Source organism: Cydia fagiglandana, chromosome 24, assembly GCF_963556715.1.
Source record: "Cydia fagiglandana chromosome 24, ilCydFagi1.1, whole genome shotgun sequence".
NCBI lineage: Eukaryota > Metazoa > Arthropoda > Insecta > Lepidoptera > Tortricidae > Cydia > Cydia fagiglandana.
The window spans coordinates 8,237,655-8,259,033 of NC_085955.1; the positions used below are offsets into that span (position 1 = coordinate 8,237,655).

General features: G+C 39.7%; 2 protein-coding genes across 2 annotated transcripts; both read right to left on the bottom strand.

Annotated features, from left to right (window-relative positions):
* Nucleotides 1-391: 391 nt before the first annotated feature.
* On the bottom strand, nucleotides 392-15,858 carry LOC134676383 (zinc finger protein 431-like). The gene is made up of 6 exons (XM_063534757.1): nucleotides 15,638-15,858; nucleotides 14,434-14,566; nucleotides 11,324-11,410; nucleotides 9,842-9,982; nucleotides 6,838-9,036; nucleotides 392-1,074 (listed from the first exon to the last, which is right to left on the bottom strand). The coding sequence occupies exons 1-5, from the start codon at nucleotides 15,764-15,766 to the stop codon at nucleotides 7,793-7,795; spliced, it is 1,734 nt and encodes a 577-aa protein (XP_063390827.1). The 5' UTR covers nucleotides 15,767-15,858; the 3' UTR covers nucleotides 392-1,074; nucleotides 6,838-7,792.
* Nucleotides 15,859-17,696: 1,838 nt separating this feature from the next.
* On the bottom strand, nucleotides 17,697-18,335 carry LOC134676545 (uncharacterized). The gene has a single exon (XM_063534934.1). The coding sequence runs from the start codon at nucleotides 18,318-18,320 to the stop codon at nucleotides 17,697-17,699; it is 624 nt and encodes a 207-aa protein (XP_063391004.1). The 5' UTR covers nucleotides 18,321-18,335.
* Nucleotides 18,336-21,379: the final 3,044 nt, after the last annotated feature.

The window sequence follows — 21,379 nt, forward strand, 5'->3', positions numbered from 1 at the left end:
AAGATTACTTTGACAACGTAAGCCATAGTATTTAGCGCATTGGCCTTCAAAATGTTACCAAGTTAGTGTATAGTTAGTGTGTCGACGTAGTATCACAGAATAAATAATAGTACTAGTACAGAAGACTCGCTCTCTAACAAAACGCGTCTGTCAAGATCAGTACAGATATGGCCGCTAGGTGGCGACAGCGCCACACGCGGCTTATGGCAAACCCCAAAATTGGGGTCGAACGGATGTACTTTTAGCTACCTGTAGCAAAGCGACAAAATCGCGGAGTGAGCCACGCCTGGTAGTATATTCTTTGGTTGATGGTCACAGGGAATAGAAACTACAATGTATGAAATCTTTCTTTATTCTTCAATTTTACATCTTATCATATTTGTAATATTTCTGTGGCTTAGGGTGATATTCCACCTAATCAATTTCTTTGTCCAATGTGTATTGCGTCTCACATTTATTCAAGGCGCACTGACATTGGACACATGGCATACCAATACCACCCTTAATCTTAACAAAATTATATTAATAACATAATAAAGTAAAATATTCTTACACTTATTTACAACAGCCATTATAAGTAAAAAAAAAATTCAAGTGAATTACATTACAACATATACTTAGGTATAATTAATGTACTTTTTATATGTAATACGACCGTTTATATTACAAGAGTGACATACTGCCGCGCTGTCCATATCCTCCTAAGGCCCTGCCATACAAATGAAATATCCAAAATTTGCCACTGAAATTTGAACCTATAATGCAGGGAATAGAGCTATGTTTGTTTTGTTTGAAAATTGAACGAAACAAAACAATTGCAACTCTATTCCTATTTAAATATGGTTTAAATTTCATCGGAATGATTTAGTACTATTGATAGGACCTTGGGCCATAGGATAAGTAATATGGAGTTGATGAACGAAGTGCTCATGTCATGACAGGGCCATTCCAAGACATTCGATTGTTCTATTCGTAACGAAAATTAAAAAGTTACATAGGAATTATGGCAATATTGGCAATATTCCTATAAGAATGTTATTGTGTCGGCTTCTCAAAGTCGAATACTTAAGAGTGCTATTACATTTCGGGGTTGAGCGAGTTTAGGTATTTTACGCGCTGCGGCAGGCCGTGCGAGCTCAGTATTCCGATCCCTTCTACCACACTTGCACTACAATGATGGATTAAACATTCTTGATCCTTCGCGAAGCATATTGAAATCAACCATAACAACACTAACTGTACTTAACTTATAAAGTCCTAAAACTGTTATTTGATAAGTACGAAAATAATAAATGCAGTGCAAATGTACATAGGGGCTGTTCATAAATTACGTCATCTATTTTTGACCCCCCCCATCCCTCAAATCAGCCAAAAATCATGCTTCGGATGACTCTGTTTCCTCCTACGTCATGCTACCATCATCCGATGTCCAGACCCCCCCCCCTCCTCCTCCCATTTGAAACGACGTAATTTATGAATAGCCCCATACTCGTACTTATGAACGTATATTACTCGATTATAGGTACTCGCTTATTTACAAGAAACAAGTTACAAGAAACTGAAGATACACAGGGTCTGATGATGGAGCTGGAAGGTGGCCACGGGTACCAGTCTATCATGTAACTAAACCACTTCGTGTTTGGGCTCGTTTGATTCGTCTCAACAAGATCTTTGACACTGAAGACACACAGGGTCTGATGATGGAGCTGGAAGGTGGCCACGGGTACCAGTCTCTCATGTAACTAAACAATTTCGTGTTTGGGCTCGTTTGATTCGTCTCAACAAGATCTTTGACACAAGACAGTACTCAGGGTCTGATGATGGAGCTGGAAGGTGGTCACCATTACCAATCAACCATACAACTAAACCACATCGTGTTTAGGCTCGTTTTATTCATCTCAACAAGATCTTTGACACTAGGTGATACTCAGAGTCTGATGATGGAGCTGGAAGTTGGTTACCAGTACCAATCAACCATGCAACTAAACCACTTCATGTTTAGGCTCGTTTGACTAGTCTCAACAAGATCTTTGACACTAGGTGATACTCAGAGTCTGATGATGGAGCTGGAAGGTGGTCACCGGTACCAATCAACCATGCAACTAAACCACTTCGTGTTTAGGCTCGTTTGATTCGTCTCAACAAGATCTTTGACACTAGGTGATAAACCAAACACGAAGCCCAAACACGAAGTGGTTCAGTTATGTGATAGACTGGTACACGTCGCCACCTTCGAGCTCCATCATCAGACCCTGAGTAGTATCTTGTGTCAAAGATCTTGTTGCGACGAATCAAACGAGCCCAAACACGAAGTGGTTCAGTTACATGGTAGACTGGTACCCGTGGCCACAGTCCAGCTCCATCATCAGACCCTGAGTACTAACTTGTGTCCAAGGTCTTGTTGAGACGAATCAAACGAGCCCAAACATGAAGTGGTTCAGTTACATGATAGCAGTGTTGGCAAAAAATTAATTCGAATTGACGATTGACGATTGAGAATTGACCGATCAATTCGAATTGACGATTGACGAAACTAATTCTAAATCTACTGATTGAAGATTGACGATTACTAATCGTTAATTCGAATTGATCGGTCAATCCTCAATCGTCAATTCGGATTGACGATTACTTTGTATGTCCTTTTTATTTAGGCCATTTTTGTGAAACTGACCAAATGCGATCAAAAGCGGTGTCTGAGTTTACCAAAGGTTCCGAAACATGTTTCCGACGGCTATATGAAGGATGTCCTTTTTGGAACATTTTCGGGACTTTCCTTGAAATTAACCGATAGCGTTCAAAATCCATATCTGAGGTGCCCAAAGGTTTCGAAACTTGTTTCCGAGGGAAATATTGAGAGATGTCCTTTTTTGGGACATTTCTAGAAATTACCCGATTGCATTTAAAATCGATATCCGAGGTAAACAGAGGTTTCTAAACATTTTTTCAACTGCAATATTGAAAGGTGTCCTGTTTTGGGACATTTTAGTGACATTCTTTGAAAGTGACTGATTGCATTCAAAATCGATATCCGAGGTGCAAAATATGGTTTCAACGGCAATATTTAGATTCTACACTTTAGCCGCGTACTTACTTTACTACCTGCATTACGCCACCCTGCTAAAAAAAGGTTATTTCTCGGTATTGCCGTCAGAAACATGTTTCGAAACCTTTGGGCACCTCAGATATCGATTTTGAACGCAATCGGTTAATTGGAAGAAATGTCCCATAAATGTCCAGAAAAAAAAGGAAACTTCGTCTGTATTGCCGTCGGAAACATGTTACGGAACCTTTGGAAATCTCAGATATCGTTTTAAAGTGCCAACGATCAATTAAAAAAAATGTTGGGACAAAATGGAAGGGACATCCTTCAATACTGACGTCAGAAACATTTTTCGCGACCTATGGTCGACATCGATTACGAATATGAACGTAATTGGCCAATTTCGAAAAATGTCCCTAAAAGGGACATCAGTCAATACTGACATCAGGAACATGTTTTCGAACCTCTGGGAACCTCAGACATCGACTTTAAGTCCAGTAAGTAAGTCCCTAAAAAGGACACCTTTGAAAACTAATCTTAGGGAAGGGAAAGGGACCCTAGGTTAATCTAGATTGAGAGACTAGATTTAATCCGAATTGAGGATTGATGCGTTAATTCCAATTGATTCAATCGGATTGACGCGTCAATCAGAATTAAATCAATTCGAATTGATCAATTCGGATTGATCAATTCGGATTGACGCGTCAATTCGATTGATCAATCCGGATTGATTTAGTTCAGATTGATGCCAACACTGCATGATAGACAGGTACCCGTCGCCACCTTCGAGCTCCATCATCAGATCCTGAGTACTATCTTGTGTCAAAGATCTTGTTGAGATGAATAAAACGTGCTTAAACACGAAGTGGTTCAGTTACATGATAGACTGGTACCCGTGGCCACCTTTCAGCTCCATAATCAAACCTTGTGTATCTTCAGTGTCAAAGATCTTGTTGAGACTAATCAAACGAGCCCAAACACGAAGTGGTTTAGTTGCATGGTTGATTGGTACCGGTGACCACCTTCCGGCTCCATCATCAGACCCTGAGTACTATCTTGTGTCAAGATCTTGTTGAGACGAATAAAACGAGCCTGAACACGAAGTGGTTTCGTTGCACGGTTGATTGGTACCGGTGACCACCTTCCGGCTCCATCATCAGACCCTGAGTAATATCTTGTGTCAAAGATCTTGTTGAGACGAATAAAACGAGCCTAAACACGAAGTGGTTTAGTTGCATGGTTGATTGGTACCGGTGACCACCTTCCAGCTCCATCATCAGACCCTGAGTACTATCTTGTGTCAAAGATCTTGTTGAGACTAATAAAACGAGCCTAAACACGAAGTGGTTTAGTTGCATGGTTGATTGGTACTGGTGACCACCTTCCGGCTCCATCGTCAGACCCTGAATACCATCTTAAGTCAAAGATCTTGTTGAGCCGGATAAAACGAGCCTAAACACGAAGTGGTTTAGTTGCATGGTTGATTGGTACTGGTGACCACCTTCCGGCTCCATCATCAGACCCTGAGTACTATCTTAAGTCAAAGATCTTGTTGAGACGAATAAAACGAGCCTAAACACGAAGTGGTTTAGTTGCATGGTTGATTGGTACTGGTGACCACCTTCCGGCTCCATCATCAGACCCTGAGTACTATCTTGTGTCAAAGATATTGTTGAGACTAATAAAACGAGCCTAAACACGAAGTGGTTTAGTTGCATGGTTGATTGGTACTGGTGACCACCTGCCGGCTCCATCATCAGACCCTGAGTACTATCTTAAGTCAAAGATCTTGTTGAGACGAATAAAACGAGCCTAAACACGAAGTGGTTTAGTTGCATGGTTGATTGGTACTGGTGACCACCTTCCGGCTCCATCATCAGACCCTGAGTACTATCTTAAGTCAAAGATCTTGTTGAGCCGAATCAAACGAGCCCAAACACGAAGTGGTTTAATTGCATGGTTGATTGGTACCGGTGACCACCTTCCGGCTCCATCATCAGACCCTGAGTACTATTTTGTGTCAAAGATCTTGCTAAGACGAATAAAACGAGTCTAAACACGAAGTGGTTTAGTTGCATGGTTGATTGGTACCGGTGACCATCATCAGACCCTGAGTACTATCTTGTGTCAAAGATCTTGTTGAGACGAATCAAACGTGCCCAAACACGAAGTGGTTTAGTTGCATGGTTGATTGGTACCGGTGACCACCTTCCAGCTCCATCATCAGACCCTGAGTACTATCTTGTGTCAAAGATCTTGTTGAGACGAATCAAACGAGCCCAAACACGAAATGGTTTAGTTGCATGGTTGATTAGTACCGGTGGCCACATTCCGGCTCCATCATCAGACCCTGAGTACTATCTTGTGTCAAAGATCTTGTTGAGACGAATAAAACGAGCCTAAACACGAAGTGGTTAAGTTGCATGGTTGATTGGTACTGGTGACCACCTTCCGGCTCCATCATCAGACCCTGAGTACTATCTTAAGTCAAAGATCTTGTTGAGCCGAATCAAACGAGCCCAAACACGAAGTGGTTAATTGCATGGTTGATTGGTACCGGTGACCACCTTCCGGCTCCATCATCAGACCCTGAGTACTATTTTGTGTCAAAGATCTTGCTAAGACGAATAAAACGAGCCTAAACACGAAGTGGTTTAGTTGCATGGTTGATTGGTACCGGTGACCACCTTCCGGCTCCATCATCAGACCCTGAGTACTATCTTGTGTCAAAGATCTTGTTGAGACGAATCAAACGAGCCCAAACACGAAGTGGTTTAGTTGCATGGTTGATTGGTACCGGTGACCACCTTCCGGCTCCATCATCAGACCCTGAGTACTATCTTGTGTCAAAGATCTTGTTGAGATGAATAAAACGAGCCTAAACACGAAGTGGTTTAGTTGCATGGTAGATTGGTACCGGTGACCACCTTCCGGCTCCATCATCAGACCCTGAGTACTATCTTGAGTCAAATAAATACATATAGAATGTCAGGTCGTTTCAAATATTTTTAATCCTGTCCGGTAGTTTATTAAACTGTACCATTATAAATTATAATACTATAAAAACAGTGCTAGGATCAAAGTCTCTCGTTGCGGTTTACACGCACACAGTATAGCGTTTTACACGGCGCCCGCCGCACACAATGATAAAAAACCTCGTCGTCGCCGTTGAAAATGTGCGGAGCCGACCGACACACGTCCTGCCTGTACAAGCTCTGCCGCGGCACTGAGCTGGCGAGCGCGCGTCATCGGTAATATAGAGTAGTTTTCAAAAAATTGCCAAAAAATTATAGTAGAATTTCATAAACACTAATGTATACCAACAGTATAAGCAAACGTTGCAGATTGCTTGAGTATGAAAATGACTTCGATATTAAGTAGATTTTCGTAGAAATTGACACTTGTTTCGGAGAGAAAATTGAGTTTGTTTTACTTTGATTTTCTCTTTCTCAAAGGTATGTAGGAAAAATATCGTTTGATATGCCTAAAGTACAGGGTATTAGTAATACAATATAGCCAGATTTAGCAGAGTAAACTTCTCAACATTTCCAAATAAGAGCTTGCCGTTCAGTGCTTCACGGGGTTTTTCGGAAACGACCATCAGAAAAAAATTCATTACTAATTTAATAAGTCCTTTTTCTAATATTTACAACGATATTTAAAAAGATAAGAAGACGCTTTTACTGGAACAAGTACTCATTGTTTCTAATAATGAGCACAAAGTCCTGAATTTCGTCGACTAGTATCATCAATTTTGCATTATTTCGACTTTTCTTGTAAGAGCGCTCTTAACTAACACCCTTTGACCACAAAAATGTCATCTGAGGGGCTACCGCGAAAACCGAAATTCGCATATTGCGGGGATTTTTCTCTGTCACTCTAATTACGCCGTCATTGGAGTAAAAGAGAAAGATACCCGCAATTTGCGAACTTCGATTTTCGCGGTTATAGCCCAGAGGCGCGCGGTTACAGCACAGAATAAATAATAGTACTACCGTACAGAATCCTACAAAACCGAACTTTGACAGCGATTCAGGGGCCAATCATGCTTTCTCTTTCTAATGTATGGCACTATCCCTTTCGGCCATTTAGGGTTGTCAAAATTCAAGTCATTATCTTATCTGTGGTCGTGCACGCAAAAGGACGTCAAACCCTAATAATTGCTCGGAGCAATGCTGAGCCGAGTTTGCCCGAAGTGAGAAGTGTCTCCCCACTGGCTACAGCCGAATATCAGCCTTCGTGCATTCGTACAAGGTTCATAATGCCGCGCCGCGTACGGTAGGCGTGGCTTTTAAACGATTATCAAATACCAAAGAGAATTTGAAATAGAGAGTTACTGTCATGGTAAATTATGTAGCTACAGTACATTTACTGCCATCTTTCGACAGACGATTAAAACTGTTAGAACGCCATTTGACTTTGATCATTATTCTTTCACTGATATGTGTTAACTTGTTAAATATTAATGTTAACGCCATCTACTCGAGAGTAGGCTGAAGGTTATGGCGCCATCGCTCGAAAAGATTGCACCATACCTTTGGCCTATTGGCCTATAGTCGAGTAGATGGCGTTAATATTAATATTTAATAAGTTAACATATATCACTTATATCAGTCAAAGAATAAGGATCAAAGTCAAATGGCGTTCTAACAGTTTGTATGTTCTGTCGAAAGACGGCAGTAAATGTACAGTGGCTACATAATTTACTTTGACAATCCGTCTCTATTCACTCTATTCTCTTTGTCAAATACACTATTCGGTAGAGGCAATATCGCAAGCAGCCATACTAATGCCATGATTCGACAGCAGGTGACTTTTCAAACTACACTTCTGCACAAAAGTCATGGCGCAAACGTCACACTTGAACCGTCTATCATTATTATGTATCCTCATGTGTTCGCGCAGCGTATACTTCCTCGCATAAGACTTGTGGCAAACTTCACACGAATATTTCCTTTCCCCGGTATGTTTCACCATATGGGCATTCAGCGCTTTCTTACTAAAGAACTTGTAACCACATTCGGTACACTGGCAGTTCCTTTCCATTAGGTGAGTCTTTTTTATATGGTACATAAGTAAACTCTTCAATATATAAGCTTTATCGCAAACATTACATTTGTATTTAGCTTCTGAATTATGTACTTTGACCAAATGTTGATTCCGCTGGTAGTAACTCCGGAATGCCTCATTACAGAACGGACAGTTTGAGACGTTTCTTGAACCTAAATGCTTAGTTTTCACATGGTAATGCTGTTTAGATTTGCTAGCAAACACCTTATCACAGTGCGGGCACTTATGGCTGCCTTCCAGATGAGTAGATCGGTGTGAATTCAAAGACCGCTTAGTAGCGAAGGCGGTGTCACATTTTTTACAAGTATAATTCGCATAATGCTTGTTCATATGCTGTTTTAGCATCTTAAAAGTCTCGTAAGTCGACGTACACAGCGCGCAGTCATACACATCACCTTTCTTAAGCTTAAACTGCAATATATGATCTTTAATATCGTTATAAATAGTTTTATTATGTACCTTAACTAAATGGGTCTTCAGAACGCTTAAATTGTCCATTTTTTCATCGCACAAAGTGCAATTTAGGTCTCCTACGTCTAATTTCACATTGTACTCCGTCATATCGAATGTAGATTTGAAGTCCAAGCGGTCTTTCTTATGATCTTTTTCGGTGTGAGATCTTAAATCAACCGGGTCGATGAAACGTTCGTCGCAATAGCCACACATGAAGCCTAAAAGTGTCTTGTTTTTGAACGGTACAGCGTTAGAGTAAGTGAGTATGGTTTGGAGGTTAGCTCTGTGTTTGTTCTTGTCGGTTTTGACCCGTGAGGCCCAGGAGGTCAGGGACGCGAGGTCGATCCTCTCGCGGGGGACCGGCCGGCTGGACCCCGTGCGGGCGGCCGGTCTGGGTTGCTTGCGTCCCGTCTTGATGATCTGGTTTATGTCTTTCTTTTTTAGAGTGGTTATGTCTGGGAGCTCGCATGAATCTGTAAGTTCAGATTGACATATTTTAATCTGTTTAAAAAAACCACAGAATAAATAATAGTACTAGGTACAGAAGACTCACTCTCTAACAAAACGCGTCTGTTACGATCAGCACCGATATGGCCGCTAGGTGGCGACAGCGTCACGCGCGGCTTATGGCAAACCCCAAAACTGGGGTAGAACGGATGTACTTTTAGCTACCTGTAGCAAAGCGACGAAATCGCGGAGTGAGCCACGCCTGTCCCAGGTCTAGAGGTAAGAAAGAGTGAATTTCATAGATGTAATTTTCGAAATACTATTATTTGTTATTAATTAGTTATAATTTCCCTTGGGGAAAGTGTTATAATGAAAAGCAGGTACAGTGAGGTGCGATGGAAAAATTATGATTGATTCATTGAATGAATTGATTTGATTCATTCATTCATTGATTCATTGGTACCATCAGCCGTAAAAGTACATGCTGCAAAAGTATGAATAAGGTTTAGTACCACTTCGGTAATGTAACTTTTAAAGACTTCGTCGTGTTAAGAATTCCTGGGTTCCGCTCAGCAACCTAATCCCAAGAACTTGCAGGCACTACTTTAACTTCAAAACTTACTCATGGAAGAAGCTGCAGGCAGTTAACAGAGAAATTCAATCGTAAACTTTCGTAAAATTTCCATACATCCGTCATATCTGACAAATTCTCCTTTGAATCAGATGCCCGCTGTGGGCCGTCCGGAGCGGTCGCGTACTTGCGCGTCCCATTTTGACATTTCGTTTTTGCATATATATTGTCAGAAATTCTGCTTTAACTTCAAAACTTACTCATGGAAGAGGCGAGCCTGTTGACGAGCGTCCTGATCTTCCTGGCGCGCTCCCCCTCCTTGAGGGGCTTCTTCGGCGGAACGGCCTTCTTCTTGACCTCCCGGGCTTCTGGCATGATCACTTCCACGGGAACTTCTCTGACTGAAAGGTAAACATGTATGCTAATATTTTCTATTAAATCAAACTAAATTTAGCAAATGAATGCAATTTTAATTAGAGATGCACCGGATATTCGTTTACTATCCGGTATCCGGCCTATCCGGCCATTATTTTAATATACGGCCGGATACCGAATAGTAACAGGCCGGATACCGGATAGTAACATTGCTTGATTTCTGAGTAAACAAATTGGATTTAAGAAACAATCACGGTCATAATCGTACTCGTTTATTAATTTAAATATTCCACCGACTTACACGCGCACTCATTTCGAACCTAGAAATGAGTCCACACGAACATTCACTAGGAAACAGGTCAAAACCTACACAATGCACGTCTGAAAAACCGAAATGTAGGTATGGTTCCGCCGGCCGAATATTCGGCGACCGGATACCGGATATTCGACCGATGTTCAGGCCGAATATCTGGTATCCGGTATCCCTTGCATCTCAAATTAATTGTTTAGTTTAAGCTCCTTTTATGTAATAAAAATATTATTTCGCTACGAACACCTCGCCCGCTTAGCAACTTCTGTACAACGACTGTATACCGTATACAACGTAAAACGCGGACTGAATAATTCTTTAACTGCCTCTCTATCTAGTGCCAAATCAAATCAACAAATCATATCCCCTATGCCAAATCAAATCAAATCATATATTTTATTTTATTCTTCTTCGCGTTATCCCGGCATTTCGCCACGGCTCATGAGAGCCTGGGGTCCGCTTGACAACTAGTCCCACGATTTGGCATAGACACTAGTGTTTACGAAAGCGACTGCCATCTGACCTTCCAACCCAGAGGGTAAACTAGGCCTTATTGGGATTAGTCCGGTTTCCTCATGATGTTTTCCTTCACCGAAAAGCGACTGGTAAATATCAAATGATATTTCGTACATAAGTTCCGAAAAACTCATTGGTACGAGCCGGGGTTTGAACCCGCGACCTCCAAATTGCAAGTCGCACGCTCTCACCGCTAGGCCACCAGCGCTTCAAATCATATATTTTATGTCATTTGAATTTTACCAGTTGCTTTTCTGTGAAGGAAAACATCGTGAGGAAACCGGACTAATCCCAATAGGCCTAGTTTGGAAGTTAGCTCTGGGTTGGAAGGTCAGATGGCACTCGCTTTCGTAAAAACTAGCGCCTACGTCAAATCATGGGATTAGTTGTCAAGCGGACCCCAGGCTCCCATGAGCCGTGACAAAATGCCGGGGCAACGCGAAGAAGAAGAAGAAGAGCGATAGAGAGTCAGATAACGAAATTCGATTTTTCGCAGTAGGCGTCTACGTCTTGTCTGATTTTACTACTAAGTGGAATGTACCTGTATCCGCCAGGAAGTAGTCATCGGAGTCGTAGTCGAAAGAGAGTTCATTTTTTGGCTCCACCTTCACTTCAAATGGCTTCTTTTCTGTAAATCAGAATATTTGTAATTGTAGTTCGTTTTTTTTTAGCATTAGAAAGAGCTTGCAAGAAGGTAAGCGATCTTGACATATCTTTTAATTGAAAAACGCTTTTAAAAATTAAAAATTATTACTTATGAAAGCAGAAGAATGTAAATGATCGTATTAGATTCATAATTGTTACATATTTGCCGTAACTTATTTTTAAAAAGTGTTTTTCAATTAAAAGACACATCAAGATTGTTTACCTTGGTTCTAATGCTAAAAAAACGAACTATAGGAATAAAACACAATATTCATTCACCATACCTCTCGGTACTGGTTTTCAATACAAATACAGTACCGACACCGGGAATTCCCGGTTCTCGCCATACAAGCTCAGTACCGGGAGCATTCCCTGATACCAAGATGACAAAAATCATGAATCTATGATAAAGGCCTCTTTTTATCATAGAAGTCTGCAAAGGACCATCTAGTGCGCTGACATCTGGCCGCAGGGTGTCGTGTTTCTCAGGTTCCGGGGAAACTGATGCCGAATAACCGGGTCTACACGGAGCGAGCTTACGCGTGAGGCAATTTCCTCGCGCACAAAACGACCAAACGTGCCTCGCGCGCGCCGCCTCGTCCGAGGCTCGTCTACACTGGCCGTTTTGTGCGCGAGCAAATTTCCTCACGCGTAATGGCTCCTCTACACGATGGGCCAACGCCGCCCACTCCAAGGGACGCATTTATGCGTTAGAGGGAGCAAGTGATATTGCTATCTCATTCTACCGCATGGCTTCGTCCCTTGGAGTGGCCGGCGTTGGACCATCGTGTAGAGGAGCCATGATGCAAATTTTGAGTATGTTCCTTATGTTGGTTGATAGCAGGGATGTTGCGGATGCGGATGCGGATATTTAAAGCCTCACATCCGCGGATGCGGATGTCAAGATTTGGTATTTAAAAACGTCAAATATTACATTTTTAGTGTTTTTTATTTAAAAAACGAAACGTTTAGTATTTGAGCAAGAATATAGGTACGTTATATTTAATAAATAGCCACGTCAAATTAAGCCGAATTTGGGCAAGCTGCGGAAATAATTCGTGTAGTTTTGAAAATTGGTACAGGCATACCTTGTGGTGTCTAGATAAACATACTAAAAGTCCTCGAGGGTAGGGGGTGTGCTGGGGGTGTAGAGGGGGGTGGAAGGTACCTTTTTTCATATTTTTGCTCATATCTCGAAAATGTGTACGAATTGCATTATAATTACTTCGGACAAAAGTTTTAACATAAAATTTACTACAAATTTGGTTATGTTTATTTTTACTCTGCGAACAATACTTTAGGAGCTACAGGCTGTTAAAGTTAAATAAGAGATAAAAAATAGACGGTTTAAAAAAACGTCGTATTTTCATAATTGTTCATCATAAATAAAAAATTTAATTGAGAATAAGCAAGCTAAATGACCTGCTGATAAAATATAAAAAAACCGGCCAAGAGCATATCGGGTCATGCTCAGTGTAGGGTTCCGTAGTTACCCGTCCGTCAAAATAGACTATTTGCAAAAACTCAAAAACTGCTTAATCGATTAGGTTCGCTATATTTTTCTCTGAAAGTCTTTACTAAGATTTACTTTCACGATTTTTTTCATATTTTTTTGGACCCATGGTTCAAATGTTAGGGGAACTAAAGTGGAAAACACAACTTTTTTTCTTTCAGATCAATTATTTCCGAAAATATTAAGCAGATCAAAAAATGGTTCTCGAAGACCCGTATTCGTTTTAAAAGACCTATCCAACGACACCCCACACTACAGGGTGGAAGCGAAAAAAAATTTCATCCCCTTTTTAATGTACGGCAGCCACCCTAAAAAAAATTTTTTTAATTTATATTTTACAACTTTGTCAGCGTAACTGATTTATATATTCGTGTCAAATTTAAACATGAAAACTAGAATTATTTTTTTTATGGTGGTTGCCCTACATTAAAGTGGGGATGAAATTTTTTTTCGCTTCCACCCTTTAGTGTGGGGTGTCGTTGGATAGGTCTTTTAAAATGAATAAGGGTCTTCAAGAATCATTTTTTGATCAACTTAATATTTTCGGAAATAATCGATCTGAAAGAAAAAAAGTTGTGATTTACCCCTTAGTTCCCCTAACTTTTGAACCGTGGGTCCAAAAAATATGAAAAAAATCGTGAAAACATAACTTAGTAAATACTTTCAAGGAAAAATATAGCGAACCTAATCGGTACAGCTGTTTTTGAGTTATGGCAAATAGTCTATTTTGACAGACGGGTAACTACGGAACCCTACACTGAGCATGGCCCGACATGCATATGGCCTATTTTTTTATATTTTATCAGCAGGTTGCTTAGCTTGCTTACTCTAAGCTAATTTTTTTATTTGTGATGAACAATTACAAAAAAAAACGACGTTTTCTTAAACCGTCTATTTTTTATTACTTATTTAACTTTAACAGCCTGTAGCCCCTTAAGTATTGATCGCAGAGTAAAAATAAACATAACCAAATTTGTAGTAAATTTTATGTTAAAACTTTTGTCTTAAGTAATTATAATGCTATTCGTACAGATATTCGAGATATGAGCAAAAATATGAAAAAAAGTACCTTCAACCCCCCTCTACACCCCCAGCACACCCCCTACCCTCGAGGACTTTTAGTATGTTTATCTGGACACCACAAGGTATACCTGTACCAATTTTCAAAACTACACGAATTATTTCCGCAGATTTTTCTAATTTGCTTAGGCTAAAACAGTAACTTGGCCGACTTTTGAGGATCTAGACGATTTCGTTATATATAAAGACGAAATTACCTAGCAGTCCTAGCACTTATGCCGCCGGCGCCGTCGCTAAATACGTTTCTGTTACCGACTTGGTCGACATCCGCATCATGCGGATGCTCCGCATCGATTTTATGCGGATGCGGATACAGATGCGGATGTTGAAAATAATGCGGATGTTCCGCGGATGCGGATGTTCGCAACATTCCTGTTGATAGAATTAACTTTTAAAATTTTGTGGAGTCTCACCATTATCCACACAAGCCTGTATCTGCTTGAGGAACTCCCGCTCGGAGACCAGCACCTGCTCCCTGAAGCGCACGGCGCTCCGCAGCTGCAAGATGCAGTCCTCGCAGATGTTCCCGTTCTCCAACTTGGCCAGCTAGCCAAAAGTACTTGTTATGGCTCCTCTACACAATGGGCCAGTGCTGGCCACTCCAAGGGACGCAGCCATGAGGTAGAATGAGATAGCAATATCACTTGCTCCCTCTAACACATAAATGCGTCCCTTGGAGTGGCTGGCGCTGGCCCTTGGTGTAGAGGAGCCATTACACATTGTTTAATTTTATATACAAATATTTAGAATATATTGAGCAACTTTTATCTTGGGACAAACCCAAAACTAAAACTGTTTGAATCTGGAATTTTCTTTTATCTTAATTAGAATTCAAAACTCTTATCAAATTTGTAATTGTAGAAATACGCGGGGACTTAAGAGGATAAAAAATGAAAAACCGGGCAAGTGCGAGTCGGACTCGCGCACGAGGGGTTCCGTACCATAAAACAAAAAAAAAACGGAAAAAAATGCAAAAAGAAAACGGTCACCCATCCAAGTACTGACCACGCCCGACGTTGCTTAACTTTGGTCAAAAATCACGTTTGCTGTATGGGAGCCCCAATTAAATCTTTATTTTATTCTGTTTTTAGTATTTGTTGTTATAGCGGCAACAGAAATACATCATCTGTGAAAATTTCAACTGTCTAGCTACCACGGTTCGTGAGATACAGCCTGGTGACAGACAGACGGACGGACGGATGGACGGACAGGGAAGTCTTAGTAATAGGGTCCCGTTTTGCCCTTTGGGCACGGAACCCTAAAAACGAAGTTCAACATCTTTCGTGAGAGATAATAAAACTGACAAAACCTAAAACATTGTATTGTTATTCAGTTCCAAATACAAGACATTTGCAGTTCTTCTGTACAGTACAGTCCGTTTTTTTAGCATTAGAAAGAACTCCGCAGAAGCAAGCGTGCAGTTTTTATCAGGCTCGTTAATTGTTAACAACTATTGAATTATCTAATGTAGCATGGTCAATACATATAATTTACTTCAAATTGTTACCGCTAAAAGTGCCAGATCTAGAACCACAAGCGAACTTCTGCGAAGTTCTTTCTAATGCTAAAGGACTATAGTTGGGTGATATAGTAAAGTTTTAAACACTGAATACTTACGGTAATATTGAAACATCCCTGCAGCATATCCGCATATATTTCGGGGGTGTCCAGCCACACATAGTTAGAGTATAAGTTCTTTACCAAGCCTTGGGACAAGCAACATCGGCACACAGTCGATAAATCCATCGTGTTTGTTATGTCATTAGTTCGAAGTACAAAACAATATCTGATTAAAATCTACTTAAAATGTAAAGATTTCTCATATTTCGATTTTACAATTGAGATGACTCATATGACATTTCAGCTCACTTGATTTGACAACTAAAACGTTTCGTTCAACAAGAATACGTTCCGTTTAAAAAAAGCCCTTATAAATGTAAATATATTTTTTAAATGGATTACGAATTATAAATTAGGGGTTATTAGGCCATGTTCTGCGTAGGTGACACCACTAGCACATACAGTAAACAAACCTCATTGACATCATCAATGATACATCATGCACATGGCCTATCGTGAAACACGACAATCGATAGTTCTGTTTCTGCCTCTCTATCACTCTTGCTTATTCGATCGATAGATAGGTATAGTGCGTCAAGCAAATCTTGTCAGTAGCAATGTAAAGCAAACTAAAGTAGGGCAACACTCAAAGAGTAGTATTGCGCTAAGAAAAGCAGCAATGTATAATGTACATCGAACCAAAACTTTTTTTTCCGCTGAGCGCGCCTTGTCACGTACGTCAATTCAAATTGTCACTCGCGGATTCTCTATTGAAAATGTTTGAAATTGTTATTAATACGTATAGACGGACAATTTAAAAGCGGTGTGTGATGTTGATAAAAATGATTAACCAATTTGAAGATCTCAAAATAAAATTGTAAGTGGACTATGCCGTTAAACAAGAATGTATGAATAAAATCATTGCTTCAGCAGGTAGATGTCATACTGGATTTTCATATTTTCTTAGATTTCTCAGTTGGCACTGTAAGCATTGTAGGCACCTTAGCTTTAATTAAGCACAGTCTTGTTTAATATATTGGTATTTAATGGTGACACAGCAGAAATATCTCTTGAAATAGAATCGATTCAGAATGAAAACATTGTAAACCATTTGTAAACAAACAAGATGATGGCTGTCATTCACGATTTTTTTTTTTTTAATTTATTATGAGCATTGGCAACTAGGCCATCAGCTCAAACACAAAACAAAAATATAGTGCGTCAAGCAAATCTTGTCAGTAGCAATGTAAAGCAAACTAAAGAAGGGCAACACTCAAAGAGTAGTATTGCGCTAAGAAAAGCAGCAATGTACAATGTACATCGAACCAAAACTTTTTTTTCCGCTGAGCGCGCCTTGTCACGTACGTCAATTCAAATTGTCACTCGCGGATTCTCTATTGAAAATGTTTGAAATTGTTATTAATACGTATGGACGGACAATTTAAAAGCGGTGTGTGATGTTGATAAAAATGATTAACTAATTTGAAGATCTCAAAATAAAATTGTAAGTGGACTATGCCGTTAAACAAGAATGTATGAATAAAATCATTGCTTCAGCAGGTAGATGTCATACTGGATTTTCGTATTTTATTAGATTTCTCAGTTGGCACTGTAGGCATTGTAGGCACCTTAGCTTTAATTAAGCACAGTCTTATTTAATATATTGGTATTTAATGGTGACACAGCAGAAATATCTCTTGAAATAGAATCGATTCAGAATGTAAACATTGTAAACCATTTGTAAACAAACAAGATGATGGCTGTCATTCGCGATCCACATTCCACAGATAAAACACAGATGACACGCGATTTTCGAATTATTCGAACACAGTGTTGCTAACCCGCGATTTTTCAAATTTGCCGCCGTTTGCTACTGACAAGATTTGCTTGACCCAGTATAATTACAATGGACAGCTTATACCTAAAATCTAACTACTACTACAATGTACACAATACAATATGATTTGAATCTAAAAGTTACATTACATTAAAACATAAAACACAAAAATAATTACAATGCCCAGTTTGTACCTAAAATCTAACAACTAATTACAAAATACAATGTGAATCTAAAAGTTACATTAGACATAAACTTTATGGTTATTTCAATCACTATTTACAAACTGCCAATAGTGTAAACGACAAATTCATAGATTACAGGATATAATTGTTTATATTTCAAAAGGCCCTGTACGGACTTTGGCAGAACTTGCAAACCTGTATCCATACACATGGCAACAAACAACAGCCTTTGTAAATTAAATGCAGGACAATGGAAAAAAATATGATCGAGATCACATACATTAAAATTACAATGTGCACAAACAGCAGAATCACTTAGTTCTAGTCTAAAGAGATGTGCAGGAAAACGAGCATGACCAATACGCAATCTACACATAGTTGTAATAAATGCCCTTTCTACATATTTTCTTTGGTATTCAAACCACGACTTGGTGCTAGGTGCTGGGACTATTTCAGCTAGCCATTTCCCTTTGACTTCTTTGGATTTAGACCACGAGTTGTTCCACCGTCTAATCATAAGTTCTTTTACAAAAGGCACTAAATCGGACTGAGGTACTTTTAAATCACAAACTTGGATATTTTCTGTGGATTTGGCAAGCTTGTCTACAAGTTCGTTACCAAAAATTCCTGAATGTCCCGGAACCCAGCAAAATTCAACAGTAATATTTCTATATAATAAAGAACTTAAACAACTTCTTCTGTCATTCACGATCCACATTCCACAGATAAAGCACAGATGACACGCGATTTTCGAATTATTCGAACACAGTGTTGCTAACCCGCGATATTTCAAATTTGCCGCCGTTTGCTACTGACAAGATTTGCTTGACCCAGATAGATAAATTTCAATTTTCGATTAAAATTTTCGGGTTTCGCGGTAGGTCACCTGTAAATTAACCGCCTTGATGCATCAATGTCATAGTGAAAACATGTCAAAAACCTCGGAGTAATTAACAATGGAGCCGCCATTAACAGGCATTCCCCTCTGTCGAAAATAGGCGGCCAATGGTCAACCATATGTATGGACTGACGTTTATCTGACATGACGTACCTATACATTTGATGTGCCCCTCCCCCGCAAAAAACGGCAGACTATTTTGTACCGAAAATTTTAGACATTGCGTCTCCATTGTTAATTACTCCGAGTCAAAAACTGTTTAAAGCGGTATCCAGGCGGGACTGATCAAATCGGTCGATTTGAAAAAAGGTGATCAAATCGGTCGATTTGATCAGACCAATTTTAGATTTATGATGATATTAGAGCCCTCTAAATTGAAAAAATGCCCCAAAACGAAAATATTGGCCTCACAAATTAATACTCTTGCGTCCGTACCTCATTTTATCGATAATATCGGTCATTATCGGTGGTTGAATTCGGCGAGCCAAATTGGCGTTTGCGTTCGCACCCTAAGTATTATATTATGCCATTTATTCAGAAACAGGATCTTTCTAGTCACAATATAGTCTTTGCAATATAGGCCAATGTATTGCGAATTTTGTTATGTTTAAGGCGTGGCAAGCAACGTCAATCACAATGATAAAATACTATATAATGTTTTAAAGTTGTTGAACAAAAGTGTCACCGTTTGAGGAGTACAATCTATGTTTTAATTATTTGCTCATGTTACAGGCCACACCCGGTACAAGAGCTACCATTTTATTCGAACAGTGTACAAAAAATACGTGCGTGTCAAATTATCTTAACAGTTTGGGTACGAGACGTGCTCATATCCCGCATGGAGAGGGCCCTGACGGACCACAAACCCACACGTGGTAAGTTCCTCTTCTTGCGGACTATTTCCACATCGATGTTAAGTAAGCAGTTTGATCGTATCGTAACTAGTGATGTACCGACTATTGATTTGGCCGACTAGCCGACTAGCCGACTAATCGGCGCCCGAATGGCCGATTAGTCGGCCGACTAGTCGGCTAGTCGGCCAGATCATTAGTTTCGTATAAGTTCAGGTGAAAAACAATAGTTTTGCTCTTTTGGTTGCGCTATTCATATATTAGCTTAGCTAAAAGGTGTTCTCTACAGGTTCAAAGACCTATCACAAAAATCCTCGTTCAATTTCTGTCTTTCTTTTATTTTGCGATCCTGAGCAGACCGTCAGTAGGTACAACTTGTAGGAGGTATTCCAAGGCTCTATTTCTCGTACGTAGTCGCCAGTTAAGAACTTATCCCCTGTGGTCAGCGTCTTTACGAGCAACGTGCCCTGTTTATAAGTCTCTAAATTTTGCAAACATTAATAGTTCCCCATGGTTCCACCATTAAAAAAAACAAAAACAGAATTATAATAAAATCCTTTATGTATACAACTTGGCCATGAAATTACACGAGAATCAGTTGAGATCGACCTGTAGAGGAAAACACCAGCCCACCACCATACGATAACGATCAAACGGTTAATTAAGTGATCAAAAGTTTTCACACCCTGAATAGGTAGTTTGGTAAAATAGACATAAAACATATGGTAAATATTGAGTGATGGTTTCTTTTTTTCTGTTTTTCATTCACTAATAAAGTGCCGACTAATCGGCCATTTTTGCCGACTAGTCGCCGACTAATCGCCGACTACAAATGTGGCCGGATAGTCGGCTTTCCCGACTAGTCGGCGACTAGTCGGTACATCCCTAATCGTAACATATAAACAGCCCACTGTTCTACACGTACGATAGATCGTTCTGTCTTACTAACTTCACTGCCAAGATACGGACTCGCTATGAAGTGAAAATGTAATAATTCATTAATATAACGAACACATATAAAACTTAATAGCGTGATGCAAAACAATTTGAGTTTTTAATAAGAATAACGATTGTTTGGTATACTATTTTCATCGATATGTAATCCCAATACATTATTTTTGTATAATTTTTAATACGCAGCAAAAGTTATCGTCATGTAAAACCGTATTTCATTTTTTTTTTTACTTATGAGGTTCATGTGACCACAGCGCCATCTAGCTGCCATAATTTCAAATTAGTTGGTGCAGTCGAACATGAATTGAGTCGAACCAACCGTCCAGTGGCGCCCTAATTGGGGGAATCACCTGATACCAATTTATTTATAAGAGTAAAGACACCGTTTGACATGTGAAAAATACTTTAGCGGTTATTAGCAGTGATCGGCACGACCCGTGCCGCATGGTGTCAATGACCTCAATCATTATGTTAATATGGATATTCCCCGGGATTGGTCATAAACGCAAACAATAGAAAACACGATAGCGACCTTCGACATGCCAGGTAGTAGTAGCCAGGTAGGGAAAGGGGTTTTTATGCACTTCAAATGATTAATATTTTAACACTTAGGTACATATTTTATATGAGTGCACGTAATATTTTACGCAGTTTAAAATAAAACCAACGTTTATATTTTCTTTAATGAAAAATGATACATTTTATTAATTTATTAAATATTCTGACTTCTATTTACAAATACATAACTCTTAATTTTTGCGAATCATGTCATGTCCATATTATTATTTCCTCTTTGAATCCCGCGGTGCGTCACGGGTCGTGCCGATCACTGGTTATTAGTATGGTATTACCTGTTTCTCCATTTTCAGCTTTTGTTATGAGAGTGATGATCTGATGATGCATCACTCTGCAAGACTAGTTTCTGTTTGGTTTGTTTGTTTGGTCATGTAAATTTTTGTGATTCAGGTACGTTTCAAGGTCTGGATCGGCTGGATCCATCAACAGAGGCGTAGCGCGAACTAATCTAGCCGTGGGCGAAGTCACATCTGCGAGAACTTTTTCTTTCATAGTGCC

Bases quoted from the DNA above. Each gene is read 5' to 3' on its own strand.
- LOC134676383 (XM_063534757.1), bottom strand. From the start codon at position 15,766: ATGGATTTATCGACTGTGTGCCGATGTTGCTTGTCCCAAGGCTTGGTA. The intron at 14,567-15,637 runs GTAAGTATTCAG...ACTTTTGGCTAG, and splicing joins AGGGATGTTTCAATATTACC to CTGGCCAAGTTGGAGAACGG. The intron at 9,983-11,323 runs GTACATTCCACT...TTTACCTTTCAG, and splicing joins CTACTTCCTGGCGGATACAG to TCAGAGAAGTTCCCGTGGAA.
- LOC134676545 (XM_063534934.1), bottom strand. From the start codon at position 18,320: ATGTGGATCGTGAATGACAGAAGAAGTTGTTTAAGTTCTTTATTATAT.